This window comes from Trachemys scripta, chromosome 14, assembly GCF_013100865.1.
Source record: "Trachemys scripta elegans isolate TJP31775 chromosome 14, CAS_Tse_1.0, whole genome shotgun sequence".
Taxonomy (NCBI): domain Eukaryota; kingdom Metazoa; phylum Chordata; order Testudines; family Emydidae; genus Trachemys; species Trachemys scripta.
This window is the reverse complement of record NC_048311.1, coordinates 10,332,550-10,357,923: the sequence shown is the minus strand read 5'-3', so window position 1 is coordinate 10,357,923 and position 25,374 is coordinate 10,332,550. Positions and strand designations below refer to the sequence as shown.

Sequence of the window (25,374 nt, the reverse complement as noted above, 5' to 3'; positions counted from 1 at the left end):
GTCCAACCCCCTGCTCAAAGCAGGACCAATTCCCAGATAAATCATCCCAGCCAGGGCTTTGTCAAGCCGGGCCTTAAAAACCTCCAAGGAAGGAGACTCCACCACCTCCCTAGGTAACGCATTCCAGTGTTTCACCACCCTCCTAGTGAAATAGTTTTTCCTGATATCCAACCTGGACCTCCCCCACTGCAACTTGAGACCATTGCTCCTTGTTCTGTCATCTGCCACCACTGAGAACAGCCGAGCTCCATCCTCTTTGGAACCCCCCTTCAGGTAGTTGAAGGCTGCTATCAAATCCCCCCTCATTCTTCTCTTCTGGAGACTAAACAATCCCAGTTCTCTCAGCCTCTCCTCATAAGTCATGTGCTCCAGACCCCTAATCATTTTTGTTGCCCTCCGCTGGACTCTTTCCAATTTTTCCACATCCTTCTTGTAGTGTGGGGCCCAAAACTGGACACAGTATTCCAGATGAGGCCTCACCAATGTCGAATAAAGGGGAACGATCACGTTCCTCGATCTGTTGGCAATGCCCCTACTTATACAGCCCAAAATGCCGTTAGCCTTCTTGGCAACAAGAGCACACTGTTGACTCATATCCAGCTTTTCGTCCACTGTGACCCCTAGGTCCTTTTCAGCAGAACTGCTACCTAGCCATTCGGTCCCTAGTCTGTAGCAGTGCATGGGATTCTTCCGTCCTAAGTGCAGGACTCTGCACTTGTCCTTGTTGAATCTCATCAGGTTTTTTTCTGCCCAATCCTCTAATTTGTCTAGGTCCCTCTGTATCCGATCCCTACCCTCTAGTGTATCTACCACGCCTCCTAGTTTAGTGTCATCTGCAAACTTGCTGAGAGTGCAGTCCACACCATCCTCCAGATCATTAATAAAGATATTAAACAAAACCGGCCCCAGGACCGACCCTTGGGGCACTCCGCTTGAAACCGGCTGCCAACTAGACATGGAGCCATTGATCACTACCCGTTGAGCCCGACGATCTAGCCAGCTTTCTATCCACCTTACAGTCCATTCATCCAGCCCATACTTCTTTAACTTGGCGGCAAGAATACTGTGGGAGACCGTATCAAAAGCTTTGCTAAAGTCAAGAAATAACACATCCACTGCTTTCCCCTCATCCACAGAGCCAGTTATCTCATCATAGAAGGCAATTAGGTTAGTCAGGCACGACTTCCCCTTCGTGAATCCATGCTGACTGTTCCTGATCACTTTCCTCTCCTCTAAATGTTTCATAATTGATTCCTTGAGGACCTGCTCCATGATTTTTCCAGGGACTGAGGTGAGGCTGACTGGCCTGTAGTTCCCCGGATCCTCCTTCTTCCCTTTTTTAAAGATGGGCACTACATTAGCCTTTTTCCAGTCATCTGGGACCTCCCCCGATCGCCATGAGTTTTCAAAAATAATGGCTAATGGCTCTGCAATCTCACCCGCCAACTCTTTTAGCACCCTCGGATGCAGCGCATCCGGCCCCATGGACTTGTGCACGTCCAATTTTTCTAAATAGTCCTGAACCACTTCTTTCTCCACAGAGGGTTGGTCACCTTCTCCCCATGCTGTACTGCCCAGTACAGCAATCTGGGAGCTGACCTTGTGCGTGAAGACAGAGGCAAAAAAATCATTGAGTACATTAGCTTTTTCCACATCCTCTGTCACTAGGTTGCCTCCCTCATTCAGTAAGGGGCCCACACTTTCCTTGATTTTCTTCTTGTTGCTAACATACCTGAAGAAACCCTTCTTGTTACTCTTAACATCTCTTGCTAACTGCAACTCCAAGTGTGATTTGGCCTTCCTGATTTCACTCCTGCACGCCTGAGCAATATTTTTATACTCCTCCCTGGTCATTTGTCCAATCTTCCACTTCTTATAAGCCTCTTTTTTGCATTTAAGATCAGCAAGGATTTCACTGTTTAGCCAAGCTGGTCGCCTGCCATATTTACTATTCTTTCTACACATCGGGATGGTTTGTTCCTGCAACCTCAATAAGGATTCTTTAAAATACAGCCAGCTCTCCTGGACCCCTTTGCCCTTCATGTTATTCTCCCAGGGGATCCTGCCCATCTGTTCCCTGAGGGAGTCAAAGTCTGCTTTTCTGAAGTCCAGGGTCCGTATTCTGCTGCTCTCCTTTCTTCCTTGTGTCAGGATCCTGAACTCGACCATCTCATGGTCACTGCCTCCCAGGTTCCCATCCACTTTTGCTTCCCCTACTAGTTCTTCCCTGTTTGTGAGCAGCAGGTCAAGAAAAGCTTTGCCCCTAGTTGGTTCCTCCAGCACAATGAAAGCACCAGCCATTTTTGTTTCTCTCCAAAGAAACTTTAACTACTTGTAGTTCATATTCCATCAGTTCTCTCTCCCAGACACGTCTTGAATATGAGAATAATTCATTTGCATTTTCAATAAGGTCGGGATGCCATGAGACGCCCTCACTGGCCTCAGCTAGCCTACTTGTTTAATTTCATTTCTCCTCAGGTTCTTCATTGCTTTCAGAGCAATAAGCAAAACTCTGATAAAAATCAGTAATTATGAAAGTATAGGTGTGTGGGTAAGGCCCTAGAAATATTTAGTGATTAGCACAGATGGATTTGAACTCTTGAACAACTTGGTGATTTAGCCACTAACTGTATTTAACTCCTGAAGTTTAGGAATCAAATCTTGGGTCAAGACTAACAGCTCATAACTGTGATACTGTCTGACAGACCGTCTGCGGGTATAAAGGAGGAGGGGAGCAAGGAGGAATGTGAAAACAAACTTTAAAATTCAGAGCTTTTTCTCTCAATCTTTTACAATATTTAGGGGGAGGCTGCAATCAGATTTGGTCCAGCAAGTCCTCTCTGGTGCACAGGGAGCACACAAGAGAAAATGACAGAGACAACATTTACATCACAATCTGAAAAAATTCTAATACTCAGAGTGCTTGTGTGTGTGTCTGCCTTATGCATAGAATACAAATTCAAGTACAGTTTGATGATCCAAGCAAGCCTTTGCTGAAGATAAACTGCTGCTTAATAACTGAATGGAATAAAAGCATCATAGCATGAAGCATTATTATGGTTTTATTAAATATCAAGGCACTATGCTGCAGGAAATGAAAGGATGGTGAGCTCCTAGGACTCAAAGGAGTAACTGGGTAGATCAAAGGATTGTATCTGTTGTTCTTTTCTATAATAGTAATTGGATTGGTTTCCTGGTACTTAAGGAACTGTGAGACCACCCTTTCCTAATGAAAAAGTACTGCTTCAGTGTAGCTAATGGGGCTCTAGGGCTCTGTTAGTTCAGAGATTCATATGTACAGTATATATAGTCACCAGGTAACATTTTCAAAAGAACCTAGGCTCCCAACTCCCATTGATTTCACTTAGATGAACCTAATTCACTTAGGTGCTTTTGGCAATCTCACTAGGCACCTATCTGCATTTTTAGGTGCCTGAAAATCTTTAAAAATCTGACCACAGGAGCCTAAATTCCATTGACTTGCAGTGAGACTTAGCTGCTAAGGGCCACATTCCCAAAGGTATTCAGTGCCACCAGGTGCAGACATGCGCCTAGCGGGATTGTCAAAAGGGCTTATGCATTTTAGGTGATTAAGTTTCATTGAAATCAAGGGAAGTAGGCCCATATCTGCTTAGAAACTTTTAACCTTCTGCCCAGGCGCCACTCTGCAGCTTTAGGCACCTAACACCTTTGAAAGTCATGTGAAAGTGTGACATAGGCTCCAATGTGACTTACAGGCTTTCAAACATGTTACCACATACCAATTTTCCAAGTTTTTCTTGCACAATGACACAATCAAACTTGTATTTAAAACACATATTATGGCACCTATGTACTGAGGGCTGGCAAGCAAAATTGTGTACCCTACTTAGGCAGCCCCATTTGAAAACTGAAACCTCTGTGTAATTCATCTTTGTACTACTACAGTGCCCTCTGCCTGAAGGTTTCAAAGTACTTGCTAAACATCAATGAGAAAAGGCTTCCAATATCCCAGGGAGATAGGAAATCCCCAGTGGACAGATGAGAAGCTGAGGAGAGATTAATGGCCACTAATTGGAAGAGCCCCTAGTTTGCATGTCCAATTTAAGATACCCAGGGTCTGACTCTTCAGAAGTGCTGCACTCCTACAGCTCCTCCTGACATCATCTGTGATTATGGCTGCTCATCCCCTCTGAAAATGTTAACAGAAATGCATTACACAGACCAGCTCCAAAGACATTTAGGCTGATGACTCTGTGAGAGTACAAAGACAGAAAATCCCCTTACACATGGCACATGGCATCTTCAAAGAGCACCAGATTCATGGCAGCATTGACCTCATTGTGGTTATCCAAGGCTTCCACAAGGATGTGATTCAGCGACTCCCAGGTCTGAACAGGCATGTATTTGGGTTCCCCAACGCCTCTAGCAAAATGGCAGTACATGTTCATCTTCTTGGTCTCCTCTAGAGTCTCCTCGATTTCCTGCCAATGAAACGCAAAAGGGAAATACAGAATGTCCTGTTCCTATTGCAACAAAGGGAAAGCTCTTTTCAGGAGAAGAGATCAATGCAATTCTTCACCAGGTGAGATGGGGCAAGCCTAGTTTGAGGATCCCACTTGATTTAGATGTAAGACAGGCGCCTGGTGCCTAGACCGAGGTAGCTGTGCACATGCTCATTAGCAGAAACTCAGACACCATGGGGACTTCAATGGTGAAAATGTAGGTGCCTAGGAAATTTAGGCACCAATAGAGGTAAGCAGCAGCTGAGTGGAGATTCTGAGGATCTCAGTGATGTCTAAATCTTGGGCTAATGTGCCTAAATCCTTATCTAGATCTGGACCTTGGGGCCAGATTTTTAAACATACATAAATGATGCAGTTTAGGCAGCTATTGGGATTGTCCAAAGTGCCTAGGCACCTACCTCCCACTGATTTAAAAGACAAAGGGACTTGGACTCCTAACTCACTTATAGAATCATAGAGTATCAGGGTTGGAAGGGACCTCAGAAGGTCATCTAGTCCAACTCCCTGCTCAAAGCAGGACCAATCCCCAACTAAATCATCCCAGCCAGGGCTTTGTCAAGCCTGACCTTAAAAACCTCTAAGGAAGGAGATTATACCACCTCCCTATGTACCCCATTCCAGTGCTTCACCACCTTCCTTGTGAAAAAGCTTTTCCTAATATCCAACGTAAACCTCCCCCACTGCAACCTGAAACCATTACTCCTTGTTCTGTCATCTGGTACCACTGAGAACAGTCTAGATCCATCCTCTTTGGAACCCCTTTTCAGGTAATTGAAAGCAACTATTAAATCCCCCCTCATTCTTCTCTTCTGCAGACTAAACAATCCCAGTTCTCTCAGCCTCTCCTCATAAGTCATGTGCTCCAGCCGCCTAATAATTTTTGTTGCCCTCCGCTGGACTATCCAATTTTTCCACATCCTTCTTGTAGTGTGGGGCCCAAAACTGGACACATTACACCAGATGAGGCCTCACCAATGCCAAATAGAGGGGAATGATCACATCCCTCAATCTGCTCGCAATGCTCCTACCTATACAGCCCAAAATGCCGTTAGCCTTCTTGTCAACAAGGGCACTTATGCACTTTTGAAAGTGTTGTCCCAAATTTCTGGCATAATGAACACATAGTATTTCTCAGATGATACAATGGTTTTCTACACCTGAGCTTTAAATTTATATCTAAGCATAATCACAGCTCACAGATTCCAAACCAGCATTTCAAAGCATCTATGTAGTGGTGCAGAGTAAAATGGGGTCAGCAAACCTTCACTTTTTTGTTTCCTGACTTTGGGGTGTTCCATTACAAGCGCAGAGGCATTTACAGGAGCCACAATATAATTTCAGGAAGTTCAGCTACCTAATGGCAAGGATCATAATGAAAGCTAGCACTGGGACATTACACTTTAAAAAGGGAGGGTTTTCTGTAAAAGGTCCCAAAAACTTAACATAAAAAATGAGGAAATTAAAATCCTTTGGATTCAGCATGGTGGCTGCTCAAGCATACCATAGCAGCGTCATGGAAGGTATATCTATGCCCCTGAACTCAAAAGAGAAGCAGGAATGTTGAGTGACACGGTACAGGAGATTACTGAAGCCAAACAAGTATCTTTCAAAAAAGTCAAAAGTCAGCCCAAGTGAAATGAATAAAAAGGAACCTCATTTACAGTGAGTAAAAATGTAAAATTGAAATTAGGATGGTTAAGAAGGAATTTGAAAAGTAAATAGCCATTGTTATAAAAACAACGAGGAACACCGCAATTGCCAGACTGGATCAGACAGTGGCCAGCATAGATGCTGGAACTAGGGATGCTGCCGTGCCCCCTGACTTAAAGTGGTTCCTATCATATACAGGGTTTACAGTTTGGGTCACTAGCTCTCAGCACCCCCACTATATAAATTGTTCCAGCACCCCTGGTGGTCGGTGCCAGATGTGTCAGAGGAAGGTGTAAGAACCCCGCAGTAGGCAGGTGTGGGGTCATCTGCCATGCACATAAGTCTGAAGCCCTTAGGATTAAGGGTTAATCTTCCTTCACATTTTTTTATTAATTATTATTTATTAATTATGATCACCCTGGATATTCTTGTGATCCATCTCAACGTCCAATCTCTTTTTGAATCTTGCTAAATTATTTGGCTTAATGACTTTCTGCAAGTGAGTTCTACAGTCTACTTACACATTGTGAGAAAAGGGATTTCCTTTTACCAGTTTGAACTTCCCACTTTGTTCATTTAATTGACTTTTCCCATGTTCTTGGGCTGTGAGATAGAGAGAACAAAAGTTCCTCATCTCCTCTCTCTAGACCATCCATTATTTGATAGACTTTTAACATGTCCCCTCTTATTTCTCTCCTTAGCAATGTGACAATCCCAATCTTTTCAACCTATCTTCATATGAGGGTTTTTCCAGGCCTTTCTCGTTGCTCTTCACTGAACCCCTTCAGTTCTACGATGTCCTTTTTGAGATGGGATGACCAGGACAGCACACAGTATTGTGAGATAACTGGTGGCTCTGCTGCACCACAAGAGGGCAGAGGAAGCACTTAAGGAGAACAAGGGCACTGCAAGGAAGCTATACCGAAGGTTGTGGCAGAGTCTATATCACTGACAAATTTTTAATCAAGAGTGGATGTCTTTCTGAAAGTGCTGCTCTCAGAATTATTGTGGGGAAGTTCTATAGCCCATGTTATGCAGGAGGTCAGACTAAATGATCACAATGGCCCCTTCTGGCCTTGCAATCTACCCTATTTCTCTGGCATCAGTCGTCAGGAGAGGGGGCTCAAGGAGGTGCCTATCCTTTTCAGGGATTAGAAATGAGGCCCTGTCACAGGTGGAGCTATAAAAAGAGCTGATGCTGAAACAAGTTAGCAATGATCAAGAAAAGGGGCAAGCAGTGAGGTGGCAAAGCTTACAGAAGACACCAGATTATTTAGGCTAGGCTAGACTGGAGAAAGCATTGAGGAACTTCGAACACCCCTGACCCTCACAGTTGGGTAGCACTAGTGAAGATGAAATTCAGTCGTGATAAATGCAACATTATGCACATTGGAAGGAATAATGTGAAGTATCCACACCCCTCACTGGGTTCTAAATTAACTCTCCCCAGACAGGAACCAGAGCTGGACATTGCTGTGGACAGCTCCATGAAAACCTCTCTTCTATGGGCAGTGGAGGCCGTAAAGCAAATGAAGTGTGAGGGCACTACAGGAAAGGAATAAAATATAACACTGATATATTATAATGCCATTATATAAATCCATGGTTCACCCTCTCCTGTAGAACTATATTTAATTCTGGTCACTCTATTGAAAAGGATATAGGGAAAATAGAGATGGGGGTCAGAGAATGATTAGAGGCCTGGCTAAACTTCCCTAGGAAGAGGGAATGAAAAGATTGGGACTGTTTAGCAAACAAAAGTACATGTCAAAATATAGTTAAGCCTATTAAAGACTAAAATGTGCACAAAAAGGAGAAATTTGCACATGGTACTTACAACATCATCTTTTTAAGAACATGGTATATGAACCAATAAAGTTTGGAAACCACTGGTTTAGAGAGAAGATGAGTAAGGAAGCCTGCCAAACAATCAGTGGGGCCACTGGACAAGCAAGGTGCTAATGGAGCACTCAAGAAACATAAGGCCATTCTGAAGAAGCTAAATGAATTCTTTGCATCAGTCTTCATTGCAAAGGATGTGAGGGAGATTCCCACATCTGAGACGTTCTTTCTGGGTGACAAATCTGAGGAACTGTCCCAGATTGAGGTGTCGATAGAGGTGGTTTTGGAACAAATTGATAAATTAAACAGTAATAAGTCCCCAGGACTAGATGGTATTCACCCAAGAGTTCTGAAGGAACTCAAATATGAAATTGCAGAACTACAAACTGTGGTATCCAACCTATCACTTAAATCAGCTTCTGTATCAGATGACTGCAGGATACCTAATTGACACCAATTCTTAAAAAAGGTTCCAGAGGAGACCCTGGCAATTACAGGCTGGTAAGTCTAACTCCAATACCAAGCAAATTGGTTGAAACTATAGTAAACAATAGAATTATCAGACACACAGATGAACATGATTGGGTGGGTAAGGGTCAACACAGCTTTTGTAAAGGAAATCATGCCACACCAGTCTATCAGAATTCTTAGAGGGGGTCAACAAACATGTGGACAACGTTGATCCAGTTGATATAATGTTTTCACCCCTCAGCTCACAGAAAGCCGAGATAGTGCATTTGGACTTTCAGAAAGTCCTGACAAAGTCCCTAACCAGAGTACATCGGGTGCTCCTATTAATCCTTCTTCATAATACAGAGCAAAGGGGCAGTCGCTGAAAATGCAAGGCAACAAATTTCAATCTGGTAAAAAGAATTTTTTTATGCAATGCATAGTTCAGCCACGAAGCTCATTGCCACAAAGTATTGCTGAGAACGAGTGCTCCATCAGATTCACCCCAGGATTAGGCAGTTATATGGAAGGGGAGAACATCTGTAGATAGCACAGTTATGAGAGATAAGCTCTGATGTGATCCACTATTCTTAATACTGGGTGCCTCATTGGGGACAGGAAGCACTGCAGGGAAAGCAGATTGGATGAAGCTGTCAGGACAGGGAGTGCCTGGTGTGTAGTGAGAGCTGGAGGCCGAACAGTGCATGGCTGCAGGGTGTGTGTATTGGGTCAGCTACCAGTGCCCAGGATGAAGGGCAGGGGGGTCTGAGGGTTCTTGTTCAGTTCAGGGGAGGGAGGGAGCAGTAAAAGAGGGAGGGGCCCACTCATGTGCAGAGGGAGGGCACAGCACTAGAGAAGCCCCCTCACCTTCAGTACCGCTGGGATCTCTGAGGCTGGATCCCTCCGAGCTCTAAGGCCTGGCCTACACGCAGCGTTGGTACTGGTTTAACTATGGCAGTTGAGGGTGTTACTTTATACTGGGATAATTAAATGAGTACAAGCCCTAGTGTGGACACAGTTATGCCTGTGTAAAAGGACTTATCCAAGTAGAAGCACCTTTAACTGCATCCACACTAGGAGGAGCATACCATTGTAATGCTACTGGTACAGTTAAAGGGGTGTCACTGTGTGTAGACCAGCCCAAAGGGGGTAGGGTACAGAGCTTTCCTTGGAAAGATATTGTTGGACCAAGGAGGAGAGCCAAGGACTCAAGACTGCATCTTGACCCCAGCCTCCTCCTGTGGAGACCAGGGAACTCAGCCCCTCCCATCAGCATAAGTAGTGTCTTCATTGAAGCGCTGCAGTGGCCCAGCTGCTGTGTTTTAAGTGTAGACAGTCCTTGGGAAACTGACACACAGAGAAAGGTGCAGTGACTAGTCCAGAATCATACAGCCAGCCAGTGGCAGAGCTGAGAAGAGACCACAGAGGCCTGGACACCCTGCCTTGTGTTCTCCCCAACAGTGTCATCTCCAAACACATACGATGTCTTGAGCAGACTTCGGGTCCTGTTATTTTTTTCCAAAATCCACCTCTGCCTCCTGTGCAGCTAGCCCCTGAGAAGATATCCCAGAGCATGTTAATCTGACAAACACCAACTGCAATACTTACATCATAGAACTTCTTTACCATCTCCGTCTGCATTTTATCAAATGTGCTGAAATCTGTCTCATCAATCATCTTATCCCGGTACACCCGGTTTGACTCATGCAGGTAGAGCTTCACCAAGTCTTGGGGAGCCTTCAAACACTCCGGGGTAGAAAACAGAATGCCCTGTAGAGAACATATACACACACATATCAGCTACACACAGCATACACAGCTTCTCCTGTATCTGCACTAACATGCCGGGTTTGCAGGTGAAGAGTGACAAATGCAGAGCTACTGTAGTAAGCATGCAGCAGGACTACTGAGTAACTCCCTACCCAGATAGCCCCTGGAGAATGCAGACTGTGTTCCTCATGGCTTCCCAGTGTGCCTGCAGCAAAGCAGTTTGTGCTGCTTTTGCTTTGTTCTGTGCTCGAAGGACTCCAAACACTGGTACAAAGAATAATGGCAAAGCAGCATAGAAGGTCACAGGCCATGGAAGAACATGCTTTGGCACCATCCTGCACTGCAGGCAACCACTGTGCTCTGCACTACTCGGGCCAGCTTACTAATAACCCCTAACTCTTACAAAGAGCTGCTCACCAGCAGATCTCAAAGCGCTTTACAAAGGAGCTTCGTATCATCATCCCCATTCCACATCTGGGGAAACTAAAGCAGAGAAAGGTGCGTGACCTTGGGGGAGTCACTTCAATAGCCCAAAGCTGTAGCCAGGAATAGAAGCCAGGCCACCCAAGTCCCAGTACAACGCTCTATCCACTAGGCAGTACTGCCTCCCTGTACCCAGCCCCAGAAAGATTACCCCAGTCCATGGGATCTTCCCCCTCCCTGCCTTGGCTGCCAGGACAGCGACTGCAGCTGGGAGGAAGAGGGTGTGATTGGAGTTTCCTACCAAGAGAAGATTAGAAGGTGCAGTGAGCCTGGCCCACCCACCCAAGCAGATGTACTGCGCCCAGCAGCTGGGGTGTTAGTGCTCTCTGGACCCTGCTGCTCTTGAGGGGAGAGGCACAGCGGCAGCCACTACTCCTGGGGGCAAAGGGGTCCCCTGCTGCTGTTGCTGTCTCTCTGGGAGGAAAAGGTGATCCCCTGCCATCACCACACCAAGTGAGCAGCAGAGCCATGGGGGTCCTGAAGTGTCTAAACCAGGCCCTGCAAAGGTCTTGGCCCAGTGCACTGTGACTGAGGCTCAGGAGACCTCTCCAAGCTGCACTGAGTGCTCCTCAGCCCAGAATCAGGGCCCTTCACCTCCCCACACCTTCCCAGCATCTCCCTTGTGCTCCCAGCCAAGAGGGAAAAGCAGTTTGGAAATCTCGAGTGAGCGAACTTAAAAAAAAACATAAAATAAGTGACTTTAATTAGGCATGTGCTGTCTAGAGTAAGTATTAGCTGCTGTCAGCTTACAGTGGTGTGTTTACAATGCACCCTATTAAAATGCACAAAAGAATAATATTTCAGAGAGATGTCGCCTATAACTAAGCCTATTAACAATACATAAGGTTTTTAATGACATGAATTAAATATAAAGCTTTATTCCTTATGTCTAATTATTTATACATTAAATATAAAAGGCACTTAAATGCAATCTAAAGTGCTCTTGCTCATCGAGTGCCCATGGCTTGGTTGGGGTTTTTTACATTTGAGGATTTGCAAATTGGCATATTTTTTTCTGAACCAAACTGTGTTTTGAAAATAGCTGACACCTGAAAGCTTGGAAGGGTTCTGTCCAGCACCTCAGCCTTGGGATGACAGGGATCACTGGGCCTCTCTGAAACCATCAGGTCTGGTGATACCTCCTGGTCTTAATATTTTTTTATTGGACTAACTTCTGTTGGTGAGTGAGACAAGCTTTGGAGCTTACACAGAGTTCTTCTTCAGGTCTGGAAAAGGTCCTCCCAGCATCACAGCAAAATGCAGGGTGGGACAGATTGTTTAGCATAAATAGTTAGCTCGTATTGTACGGGACCCTTCAAGATAGAGTGGCCCGTTAACACCTCTGCTGTAATAGGACAAAAAGGGGGTTTAGTGGGTTATAGATGGTTGTGACAAGCCATAAATCCAGTGTCTCTGTTCAGTACATAATTTTTACTCTTTAGCAAAGTTATTAATTTAAGCTCCCACGCCTGTCTTTTGCAAGTGTTTATGCAAGTTTTCTTTGAGGATAAGGACTGAGAGGTCAGACATAGGGTGATCGCTTTGTGAAAAAAGTGTTCACCCGCAGGTGATGGGGTGGTTTTGCCTTTTATCATTTTCCTGGGTGAATTCACTTGAGAGCGTAGTGATTGTCTGGATGGATGGAGCTGCCAATACGTTTCACTATTCTGTCTAGCACATGCAGCTAGTTTAATAGAACTTGGCAAAGACTGTGTGTGTAGCATCCAAGCCCTTCTCTGAATGAGCTGCTTACTTCTGAGAATTGATGTTAGCCTTACAAACCATATAACATGATTATCTCTACACAAGGAGACAAATCACTGCAACAGTGCAATTCAGTCCATCTTATCCCCCTGCGCTTCCACAGCAGGTTACACCTGCCTCTAATAGTCCTCAGCAGCAGATCCCCACACTTGCAAGCTGTTTTGCTACCACTACACTCATTAATACCTCCCTTGGTCTGGAAGCAGATGTCTTCACAGCCTGTGGCGGCACATAGCATGATGACAAACATCAGTCAAATTGTATTTACATGTCACCACATCTCTCTGGCTCCCAGTGCTGGGATGAATGCAGGCAGGATGGGAGCATCCCCATTAGGGTGACCAGATAGTAAGTATGAAAAATCGTGACAAAGAGTGGGGGGTAATAGGTTCCCATGTAAGAAAAAGCCCCGAATATCGGGACTGTCCCTATAAAATCAGAACATTTGGTCACCCTAATCCTCATGGATGGATTTACAGCACAGAAACCCTGACTTCATTACTGGGTCCAGACCTTGGTCTGAGATATATTAACTAACCAGCCAAGGCCCCAAGAAAACAGTTCAGATAGGCTGCAGCATGCACTTAGCCCCGCCCATCAACAGTGTGAATTGATGAGGGTGCTGGACAAGACTCCGCTCCTGATGGAAAGGAGCCCTGTGTGGAAAACCAATCATTGCACTTTCCTTGGTTTATGGCAGTGATTCTCAACCCAAGGGCCACTTGCGGCCTAATCAGCACACAGCTGCGGCCCATATGCCACCCTCAGAGCCAATCGGGTAGTATATATACTGTGTGGATGTGGCTAGGGTTACCATATCTCATATATAAAAAAAGAGGACCCTCCACGGGCCATGGCCACGCCCATTTCCCCACCCGTAGCCCCGCCCCAACTCCGCCCCTTCCCCACCCTAACTCCGCCCCCTCCTCCCTCCCACTCCCAGCCAGGGGGAAAGGGCTGCCCCAGTGCTACCAGCTCCATGGTTTCCTGGGCAGCCCCCAGACCCTGCGCCCCCAGCCGGCGCTTCCCCAGTGCAGCTGGAGCCCGGGAGGGGAAGCACCCAGCCGGGGGCGCAGGGTCTGGAGGCTGCCCAGCAAACCGTGAAGCCGGTAGCGCTTGGGCTTTGGGTAACCCCTATGCCTCCGGACCCTGCGCCCCCAGCCGGGCACTTCCCCTCCGGGGCTCCGGCGGCTCTGCGTAACTTACACTGTATAAGTTACACAGAGCCGAAGAGGAGCAGAGCCCCCGCAGCTGGAGGCTCTGCTCCTCTTAGGCTCTGTTTAAGAGCCGGGCTGCCCCAGCGCTACCGGCTTCGGGCAGCCCCCGTGCCTCCGGACCCTGCGCCGCCGGAGCCCGGGAGGGGAAGTGCCCGGCTGGGGGCACAGGGTCCGGAGGCAAGGGGGCTGCCTGAAGCCGGTAGCTCTCGGGCAGCCCGGTTCTTAAACAGAGCCTCTGTGTCAGTTACACACAGCCCAGGGGGCTGGAGGCTTTGCTCCTCTTTGGCTCTGTGTAACTGACACTGGGTCAGTTACACAGAGCCCCAGCCGCTGGAGGCTGTTTAAGAGCCAGGCTGCCCGAGCGCTACCGGCTTCGGGCAGCCCCCATGCCTCTGGACCCTGTGCCCCCAGCCGGGCACTTCCCCTGCCGGGCTCCGGCGGCGCAGGGTCTCCAGGCACGGGGCTGCCCGAAGCCGGTAGCTCTCCGGCAGCCCAGCTCTTAAACAGAGCCGCCATTTTCCTGGACATGTTCCGCTTTTTGGCAATTCCCCCCGGACGGGGGGTTGAGTGCCGAAAAGCTGGACATGTCTGGGAAAAAGAGGACGTATGGTAACCCTAGATGTGGCCCACATAACACATAGAGAACTGCATATGCAGCCCACAATGGTAAATAGGTTGAGAACTACTGGTTTATGTTTACAAGTTCAGCCATGCGTATCATCTGGGACCAAGTGTGCAGTCCTGGAATTACTGTCTAGTATGGCCCGGGATACCTCACGGTTCTGTGTTACACCGCTAAAGGAGTATACCCATGGGCTCCCCTGAGCGGACATACATTCAGTGCTACATGGCTGCAAGAGGTTCGTTTGGTGGAAGACACCAGGAAGTTCCTTCTTCCTTCTGCTGCCACCACAGCACACATGAAAGACATTGCATCATCTTCACATGGAAATACTGCTCCCCTAGACAGCAGAACTAGCAACCGTAAAGGCCTCTGTTGGGAATGTGCATGCAGTATAGCCTTGGAGCAGTCTGGACCTCTGTCGGCCTTTCCTTTTCATACTGCCATATGCTAGGAATAAATATACTGGGAATAAACGGATGATTTGCAATCTTGTTTTTCAACTGTTTGATGTTTAATAATTCAACAGTCCAAGCATTCATCCAAAACCTGAAATATTATCACACTCATTCTGGACTTGAAGTGCAAAGAGGTATAAAATGAACCACAAATGCTGGGTTTACTTTGTTTTGCTCATGGTTCCTACCTCCTGAGCACTGCATCCCGTAAAACAAAGTAATTGGCTCACTGGGGCTTTCTGGACAGGCAATCAAAAGTTTGTGGAGGAAATAGAGAAAACAGGACAGATGGCTCCTAGCCTCCATTATCTTAACTATGCTCTGCTGAGATGATGGCCAGTAATGCCATGCCAAGGGTCACAGCACAGCCTTCCCTGCTTGCTAGGGGTATGGATGGAGTCCTAGATTGCCATACTGTGGGCTGATGAGAGGCGCAAAGGGGGCTGCGAGGAGTAAACACTGAAGTTGCCCTAGCACAAGCGTTATAACAAGGGGGTAAAAATCACAGCTCAGCCTGTATAAAAATGTCCCAGAAATAAACGACTTTTAATCCTCTTAGTTCAATTACAAATTAAAATATTTTTTTAAAAATAGCTGGCTCTGTGAAGTGACCCTGGTCCATGTGGTCGACATGGAAGGAATGAATCTAAGTACTGTTATTAACTCAGAAGCGGGGTGGGTGTTCACAAGCTACTCCTCCAGGGCTACTGTCGTGTCCTTAGTGCACACAACAGGAAGAAATCACATAGGCACAGTCAGGTTCCAAGTCAATAGTGAGTGAGCCCTCTAGTGGTGCTCTCTGTGTTCTCTTTAAAGAGACACTCCCAGTTCCTATACACAACAGCTACAATTCTGGGGTGTGCAATGGGAAAACAATAACATGGAGGGCCAGGGAAAGAGAGGGGCAAAGCTGCCAGCCAAACTGGAATAGAGTATGTATGGAGAGTCAGAACACATACACCCAGCCTCCATATGGCCAGCCACCAAGAACAGACTGTTGGGTTTTTGGTGAGGATTGTTCCCAGCTCAAGCAAATGCAGTGTGTCACCATGTCTGGGAAAGCGTGTGGACAGCGTTCCCTTAGGAGTCCTTTGGCACCGCACAGTAAGGCAGAATAGCTTCCTCTTATTGACAAAAACAGAGCACAAGCCATTTCCAGTGCATTGCCCTGGCGCTGCTTCAGAAGAGCTGGAAAGGAATTCTGGGATTGGCGTGCAAGTCACACAGTCGCAGTCCCACAACAGAGAGGGACATGAAGTGGAATAGGGATTCCCTGAGCTGAGATAGCTGGGATCGAGGGACAATGGAGGAGGCAAGACTGATATGAGGCCTGCAGGTCCATAAGAGACTATGTAATTGAGCAGGGCTGATTTGCTAGTGTGTATTTGTCAAAGGTACTTTTTATATGGCCCCAATTCCCATAGGATCAGAGCACCTCCCAACCTTTAGTGTCGTTATCCTTACAACACCCCTGTGAGGTGGGGAAGTACTGTTCTACATGGCGAACAGAGCCACAGAACTTCTAAGGTATTTAGACTCCTAATTTCTGTTGAAATCAATGGGAGTTTGGTGTCTAACGACTTCTGAGGATCTGGGCAAAAGGCTAAGAGACTTGCTCAAGGTCACAGAGGAATTCTGTGGTAGAGCAGGGACTTGAACCCAGCTCCCCTAACTCTAGCCTAGCATTTAACCATGGGCCATCCTTCCTCCCAACCGATGAGCATCTGTGTTGGTAGGTGATGTATGTAGGTACACAGCTTTATACTGTATCTCCAGGGTTTGTGGGTTTGCGTTTTGCATTGTTGTCTCTTGGTCCACAGACAGCAGCTGCACCCTCCTGCCACCAGTTTGGGAAACATTCTCATTATTCCTATTCAAAACCACAAAGGAATGCCCACAGATACAGACCTGACTTGCGGCTTTTCCATTCAGTAGCAGCTCTAAATGTACTTGCCTATTGGCCAAAGAAAGTCCTGTCCCTCCACTGGCTCAGTACTTCCAGGTGCAACTCTCTCCCAGTCTTCCTGTTTCTATCCAAAGCAATTGTCAGTTTCTCTTCTGATTTATCAAAGCCAATCCCCAACTCATCTCCCAACCACTTAGCAATTTGTGCTCCTGTGGAGACTAGAGCAATTCTAAAGCAAACCCGGTACCGGGCAATAGTCTGCAGGGTCACATCTGTGCTGTGACAGGCTGTTTCCAGTATCACTTTGGCATGCCAAGTGTAACAAGTATAGCGAACCACCCCGTAAACATATTTTGCCCTAATTATATAATGCCAACTCATCACCTAGCAGCTGGACCATTGTGGTTCGTCCTGGCCTGGCCAAAGGGTGAAGAGCAGTTGAGCAGTGGAGGAAATCACATCCAATAGCAATATTCGGGATCTGCCACCACTGCTCTAGAATAGCTTGTAGGTGCTCCAAGTCCCAAAAGGAGGGCATGAAACATTCTTGTCTAGTCAAGGCGAATTTGAGTACCATTTGACACAGTTTACTCAGTACTGCCAGAAGACCCTCCAGCCACTAGGTTTGTGTCAGGTTCCTTCACATTCAGTTATGTCATTTATTTGTCTAGCTTAAACCCTCTAGCATTTTGGAGAAAAATGGAGTGAATTCCACTAGGATTCACCTTCAGTGCAATCCACAGTGAGTTACTTTCACTGTGCAATGCAGGCCATTAGCCTGCCAATCAAGCTGGTGTTGAGTATTATATATACAGGCACTCTGAAAGTCTGAACAACATAAAAGCAACAAGTGAGCAGATCTCTGTCAGAAATGATTTCTGCAGATGGCTACTTTGGAGCATCCTCTTCTGGGTAATATTCACATACACAGGTAGATTTGCATTCACTCATTCTCCATTAGCAACAGCAACTAAGGCAAAGGTTCCTGGAATGAGACAATTAGCACAGTCCTTGCAATAAGGACCGTCAGCCTGTTTTGACAAAGGGAATCAGGCAGGGATTGTAAGTCACTGATTCAATATTTAGCTACAGCTAAGATAATGTGATAGTGACAGATTCTTTGGGCAGATCAAAAGTGGAACAGCAGTTAACCATCTGTGCAGAGTCAACAGTAAAACAACACAAAGGCAGAAAGTTCCAAAGGTGGACCCCTCGGGAGTTTCAATTTGCATAGGTTTTGTGCCACATACCTGTTACCATGAGCTGCTCCTGCAGTTAGAAAATAGCTGGTGGGAGAACATCCACTAAAGGCCCTTTATATATGAAGCTATTATATGCTCAAGCACTTGATTGTTTTATTCAGGATTAAACTGAATTTTAAAAGGCCTTTATACTTATTATCTACAGTAATGGCATCTGCACATTTCTTTATCCGTCTAAAGGATATGACAAGTGAGATTTCTCTATCTGCTTTTCCTGATGACTGAGAATTCCAAGCTATGACACAACAATGCTTTTTGCATTTTCTGTTTTTCAGTTTGAAAATGCGATGCATTTACCATAACTCAGTGTGACTGGAAAGGCAAAGACAGAGCTCAGTGCTGATTTCAGTGCTCTCCACATCAGCTTCCACAAACAGGGCAAACTAGATGGGAAATTGAGACATCTCAGTAAAGGCGGAGATGATGGTCTTCTGAGGAAGGGTTTCAAGGAAAACTGAACCACAACCTAAACAAACAGCCACAACAGAAGAAACATGATTTCTTTCCTTTTGCAACCATGTGATAACCAGAAGCAACCTGCAGCTCTCTGCCCTGTAATTCAGCTGTGAGGACAACTCCTACCATTCCACGCCTCTGAGCACCTTTCAAACAGACCTCATTTAAAAAAATAAAACAACTTGCCATAAAAATGTTTCTTCTTCCCTAGTCACCCCTTCAAAATACATTTTGGCTAAAAGCAGGGATTTGAAGTGACCCTGGTCTGAAGCCAAGGCCTGACGACACTCAGCCTTCCACCACTGACAGTTTTTAAGGTCTGATACTCCCTGATCCATGGGAGTTATAAGCTCCTGCTCCGGCCTGCAGCAGAGCTGGGATTCTTGGCTTTCCATTAGTTTCTAAAAAGTTTTTACTCAGTTCTAATGGGTTACAAGACACTGACCTTAAAGACATGCACTTTTAAAACAGTGACTGCAAAAGTGACAGCAAGGGCTATAGTCAGGGTGTGTAACAGTTCCCATTCTCAGCTCCCATGGTAAGCTGTTCATGACTATCCAAAACTTTTCTCCTCTAGGCTTCCGGAGTTTTGATCTCTGCCTCAGGACTCTTTGAGCAAAACTGTGTGGCTATTTTGGAATATGAGAAGAGTGAAAAAAATAACTTTTCCCATTATAAAAGAAAAATCTTGCAACCTCTTTTTGGTGCTGAGACAACAGAGTCAAAAGCTCATGTTTAGCAGGGGACTTGGTCTCCTTAAGGAGAATCACCTTTCAGTGATCCAGTGGGCATTGGTTTGGATTTGAGTTAGTTACAGCCCTTTACAAATTGCCACTTGGGCATCCACCATACACTTGAGCCTAAATCCCATTACCTATTAATGGGATTTTGGTTCCTGGGTCCCTAAATCCCTTTTGAAAATGAGCTTTAGGATCCTAATTCCGTTAGGCATCGCGACATTGAGTGTAACCATACCTAAATACCATTAAAAATCTAGGCCTAGGTGACCTGGCCAAGGTCATACAGGAAATCTGTGCATGAACAAGGAAATCAAACCTCTCTCTCTTAAGACCTAGTCTAGTACTCCTAATCACTGGACCTCTTTTAGTGTTGCCAACTTTCTACTAGCACAAAACCAAACACCCTTGCCCCGCCCCCTGCCCTGCCCCGTCTCTGAGGCTCCACCTCTGCTCACTCCATCCCCCTTCCCTCCGTCGCTCACTCTCCCCACCCTCACTCACTTGCTCATTTTCACCAGGCTGGGGATGGGGCTTGGGGTCCGGGAGAGGGTGAAGCTTCCGCCTGGGGGTGCGGGCTCTGGGGTGGGACCAGAAATGAGGAGTTCAGGGTGTGGGAGGGGGCTCCAGGCTGAGGCAGTGAGTTGGGATGCGGGAGGGGATGAGAGCTCCGGCTGGGGGTGGGGCCAGAGATGAGGGGTTCGGAGTATGGGAGGGGGCTCTGAGCTAAGGCAGGGGGCTGGGGTGTGGGAGGAGGTATGGGCTCTGGGCTGGGGGTGGAGGTTCTGAGATGGGACCAGAAATGAGGGGTTCAGGGTGCAGGAGGGGGCTCCAGGGTGGGGCAGGGGTTTGGGGTGTGGGGGGAGGGATGAGGGCTCTGGCTGGGGGTGCAAGTTCTGGTGTGGGGCTGGGAATGAGGAATTTGGGGTGCAGGAGGGTGCTCTGGGCTGGGACAGAGGGGTTTGGAGGGTGAGAGGGGGATCCAGACTGGGACAGGGGGGCGGGGCAGGGGGGGTGAAGACTCTTGCTGGGGGTTTGGAGCGTGGGAGGGGGATCAGGGCCAGGGAAGGGAAGGTGGGGCATGGGAGGGGGTCAGGTGTGCAGGCTCCGGATGGTGCTTACCTCAGGCAGCTAATGGGAGCTTCAGAGCCGGCATTTGGGGCGGGGGCAGCGTGCGGAACCACCAGGCTGCCCCTACACATAGGAGCTGGAGGGGGGACATGTTGCTGCTTCTGGGAGCTGCTCATAGCCACAGCAGACAGGGAGCCTGCCTTAGCCCCACTGCGCCGCTGACCAGACTTTTAACAGCCTGGTCAGCGGTGCTGACCGGAACCACCAGTGTCCCTTTTCGACTGGGCGTTCCGGTCGAAAACCAGACACCTGGCAACCCAAACCGTTTTCCTCACTCCTCAGCTGATCTCACAGGCTTGAATATCTAACAAAGGGGAAACCACATGGGCAACAGGGAAAGGAACTTCAGGCCCAGAGACCCTCCAAAATATTTAGGTGCCTAAGTACCCTGGAGGATCTGGGTCTTAGTTACTACATGAAAAAATATTTTACTCCAAAAAAATGTGTGTTGTCATTTTCTTGGCAGACTGGACTGAACGCCACATGGAGCATACGCAGCCCTGGTGAGTCTGCATACCTCCCATTAATGTTAATTTGTGCTGGGCTGACACAGAGAGGGGACCACACACCCATAAGTTCCACATCCTACCTTTAGTCAACCTTCGAGTGTCCCAGGAGGAAAGCTACTGCACTTACTTGAAAGATATTGGAGAAGTCTCTGAGGTTGAAAATATAATGGAATTTGATAGCCGTTGGCAGGAAAGTAGCAGCTACTTTCTGGTGCAGGCCCAGTGCCAGGTGTATCAGCTGCTGAGACGATTTCTGCACAGGCCCAGAGAAATTCCCCCGTTTCAGATGCTGAGTTAGAATGACACTGTAGATGGTGGACAAAGCTTCCGATCCAGGGAAGGAGAGAGCAAACACACTGAAGTGGCGCTGAGGGAGGGAAGGAAAACAAAGAAAGGTTTCAGACGGGGTTGGCCTCCTTTCTTGCTGAATGGGAGGTTGGGCTCATTGAGCTGATCAGAAAGCAATCAGTTTTCCTACTGTGATTTCTTATCCCAATAGCTCAAGCTAATGAGCCACTTCTGAGGCATCCACTCCCAAAGGGTGGAATTGTCAATTGCATTTGATGGTTATTATGTTACAGTTTTTAAGTCAAAATGGCAAATAAACAAGCTCAGTGAATTGATTTTGCTGATTTCCTGGGGATAGTTTAGGCCTGTTTTTCAGAAATGTGCAGCCTCCATTGACTAAGAGAGACCAGTGGGGTCCCGAGCACTTTGGAAAAGCTGGCCATTTTATTCAGGTGCCCAAACAGGAGTTAGCTCTCTGGAAAAACTGGTTCTTTATACCAGGACAATATTTTGTCCAAAGGATGGTACCCTTCGTGTAAGGTGCTGTATTCGGACCATTACTCAAACAAGGGATTGCAGGTTCCTTGTCCCTCTCAGTAAGAGCTAGGCTGACGGAGATGGGTAAGTCACAAGTTTTCAAGAGGTCAAAATATCTCATTTTACCAAACTATGGCAGCTCATTTAAGGAGGTCAGGATGCTGGGTAACTCCTTTCATGGAGAGGCTGGTCAAGAAATGGGGACAAATTCGGCTCTCAGTTCTACATGTTCACATGAAAGTTCTAGTGGCACCAGCTGGATTGCATGTATGTAACCTCTAAGAGCGGGATTTGGTTCCCATACAGGATACGATTCATCAGGCTGTTGTGATCCTTCTCGTAAGTCCTGTTTGAGATCCCTATTTCTCTCGTAAGTACTAATAAAACCCAGTCTGTTTTCATTTTGCTGCCTGCCAAGGTGACCTGGGAATAGCTGACAGTTAGATACCTAGCAATTCCCTGATCCCTCTGGGGCTCGTTTGGCAAATGCTATCCCACCAATGTCAGCAAACTGTGCACCTTGTGATAAGAGAACACCTTTCACAAGTTAAATAGGAGAACATAAGAACGGCCATACTGGGTCAGAGCAATGGTCCATCTAGCCCAGTATCCTCTCTTCCTACAATGATCAGTGCCAGATGTTTCAGAGGGAATGAACAGAACAGGAAGATTATTGTCCAGTCCCAGCTTCTGGGAGTCAGAGGCTTAGGGACACCCAGATCATGGGGTTATATCCCTGACCATTTTGAATAATAGCCATTGATGGATTTATCCTCCATAAACTTATCTAATTCTGATATGAACCCCATTACATTTCTGGCCTTCACAACATCTCCTGGCAATGAGTTCCACAGGTTGACTATGCATTGTGTGAAGAAGTACTTCCTTAAATTTGTTTTAAACCTGCTGCCTATTAAACAAATCAATTGCCAAACTGGATCAGAGCTGAGATCTCTCTCTGACATTGGCCAGACCCAGATGCTTTGGACGATGGAACAAGCAACCTGGCACAAAGCAGATGTGGTATAATCTGCCCCTTATGTTAGGTCTCTTCCTAATCCCTGACAGTCAATGACTGGCTTAAGCCATGAGGCATGAGGTTTAATATCTCTTTCCAAATCCATGTTAGCATTAGCTATTATAACTCTGGATCATCTTCTTTCCCATTTTCATTGTATTTCATCTCTTTGGCAAAGGAAAATGTAGCTGGTCGCATGAGGATTTTTACAACCCAAACCAGAGAAATGAGTAACTACATTCCAGGGATAACACTAGATAAATAAAAGCAAACTCAATCTGTATTACTGTGAAGGCTGTTGGATGGCTGGCAAAAGTGAGAGTCCATCTCAAACTGTGAGCAGTAATGTGTTAGGAAATATGGTGGGAAAGGGGCCAAAAATGAGGAAAAGGGAGAATTCTGCTTTCTGTTCCACCAGTGAAAATTAGAGTAACTCCACTGATTTAAATGAATTTACATTGATGTAAGTGACAGCAGAATTTGGCCACGTTTCTTAAGGCTGGAGTATTAACTACAACGTCGTGGCCATAATCTGCCCCTCCAAGTTATTCTTTTAAAGACCATTCTGATAATATTCTAACTCTCCAAGTGATTTAATAGATTAGCAGCGTGCCGGTTAATTGATTCTACCTGAAGCCGTGGGTTGATGGTGAAACTCCCTGCAGTGGGGTTCATACATGACACGTACTGCACGTTCATGATCTCCTTCAGGGACAGTTTGTTTCTGTCGTACCTGTGGCAAACAAAGCAACACAATAATTGCAGCCTATTAGCAACAGACTTGTAGCAGCACACCCTACCGTCAGGGCCAGGACTGGAGCAGTGGTAACACACTTGTGTAACCCAGATGACTTCGGTTTATCCACCAAGATCCAGAATCAAAGGCTGTGCTCTTTGGGACAAGGACCATGCCTTCCTGTGTGTCTGTACAGGGACTTGCTCAACGGGGTCCTGATTTCAGTTGACGGCTTTTAGGCACAGCAAGTACTATTGTTATTATCCCTCAGTATCACATCGTGGGGATTTTTTTTAAACAAACAGCCTTCACAACATACAAGATCTTTAAGCATAAAAAGCGGAAAGTTATTGTCTAAAATTTATTCCCCCATGAGTCAGCAATAAATCCTGACCATGAACCAACTCTAGGATTGAATAATCAGGATTTTTGTTAAACTCTGCAGAATTCCTGTACTTTAGGTGCTCAAATGCACTCGTTCTCCTTTGAGTTTCCTTACAGTTCTTGCAGTGCCCAACAGCGCTGTCCTCTGGAGGTCACTGATCATGATGTCTTGCAATCTAACGTGTTCTTGAGCTGCCCATTCATACCCTTACCGATTGTTCCAAGTGATCACTGAGATTGTATTTGTGGTAGTTTTTCATTGTTTTCCTTTTCATGGCAGAGTTCTTTATACTTCACCATCTTCTCTTCTTGTTTCTTTTTTATCTTTCTGTCTGCTGGGATGGCAATAGCAATTAACAGGGTCTTCTTTGTCTTCTTTTCTACTACAACTCTGTCCAGCCTGTTTGCCTGCACCATTTGGTCTGTGACAACTACCAGATCCCATAAAATCTGAGCCTCTGCATTCTCTGGAGCACTTTCGATTTGGTGGTCATATTACCACATGGCTCGTTTACATCAATACTTGCCACAGAGGCTCCAATGCAGACACTTGGTGATTTCATTGTGTCTACTCCTGTATTCTCTCCCAGCCAGGCTCCTGCAAGTGCTCAATATATGCTCCACCACCTCTTCCTTTTCAGAACACACACACTGCAGTTCGGAGAGCAGTTCTGTCAGTCAATTTTGTTTCGAACATAATTAAGTCTTAACGACTGTTCTTGTGCACTCACACTGAGGCTCTTGGTCTCTCTTTTCAGGTATCCTCCTACAAGACATGAATCTGTTAATCTTTGATCACTAAAGGGTTTGAGCTCTCCACCGCTGTCTGTGCATTGATTTCTGTATAAATCTTTCCAAGTCTTTCTTTGGCAGTTTGCTTTCTCCTTTCCTTTATGCTTTCTTGGGCTGGGATGCACTCTGCCTTAGCTTGTTATCTCAACTAGATGATCTTTTGCTCTGGCTGACTTCTTAAATATTTTGATATTATATTCTTCATTGTCAATTGCTACCTCTACCTTTAGCACACCTTTAGTTCCATCGCATCATTGGATGTACATCCTGTCCATGTCATAATATATATTCATTATTCTGTGTATCACCAGGAGGTTTCTTGTTTGGACGTCATTTTTTTTCTTCTCCTCTTGACTCCACTTGATCACGCTGGCAGTTATCTGGTTAGTCAACTGACCCCAGCTGTATAGCTTCACCAAACTTTTCTACACATGTCATCGCTCTCTACATCTCCTGTTGTCCATATAATTTCAGATCATTCATGTAAAACAAATGGTTAACTGGTTGTTGCTCTTTGCTGATTTAATAACCATAATTTAGCTCACAGAGAATTCATGTCAGTGGGGGCATCAATACCACAAACAGCACTGGTGATAAGTGCTTGAAAGATTCCTCTTTTAATTTGGATGCCATCAATGAGAGTCCCTTCCTGGCTGAGCTAAGTGTTCCAGTTAGCTGTAGATTGGGGCACAAAGGAAATGAACTTTGGATGAACCTATTGCATTTTCAGTGTCTCAGTGATCCATGAATATGGGACCCTGTCATGTGCTTTTTGATCATATATCCACAGCATCTCTCAATTTTTCTTTTTCTGTTTTGCATCTTCTGTGATCCTCCTGTTCATCCTGAGGCGGTCT

At 46.2% G+C, this 25,374-nt stretch overlaps 1 protein-coding gene across 1 annotated transcript in view; it reads right to left on the bottom strand.

The window, feature by feature from the left end:
* The window catches only part of LOC117887614 (dynein heavy chain 9, axonemal-like), a 128,433-nt gene that overhangs the window by 61,192 nt on the left and 41,867 nt on the right, over positions 1 to 25,374 (bottom strand). Inside the window, exons 12-15 of the mRNA XM_034790258.1 lie at positions 23,236 to 23,338; positions 20,890 to 21,129; positions 10,056 to 10,217; positions 4,267 to 4,463 (exon numbers count right to left, since the gene is read on the bottom strand). Coding sequence (XP_034646149.1) covers positions 4,267 to 4,463; positions 10,056 to 10,217; positions 20,890 to 21,129; positions 23,236 to 23,338 — 702 coding nt within the window. The remainder of the gene's footprint in view (positions 1 to 4,266; positions 4,464 to 10,055; positions 10,218 to 20,889; positions 21,130 to 23,235; positions 23,339 to 25,374) is intronic.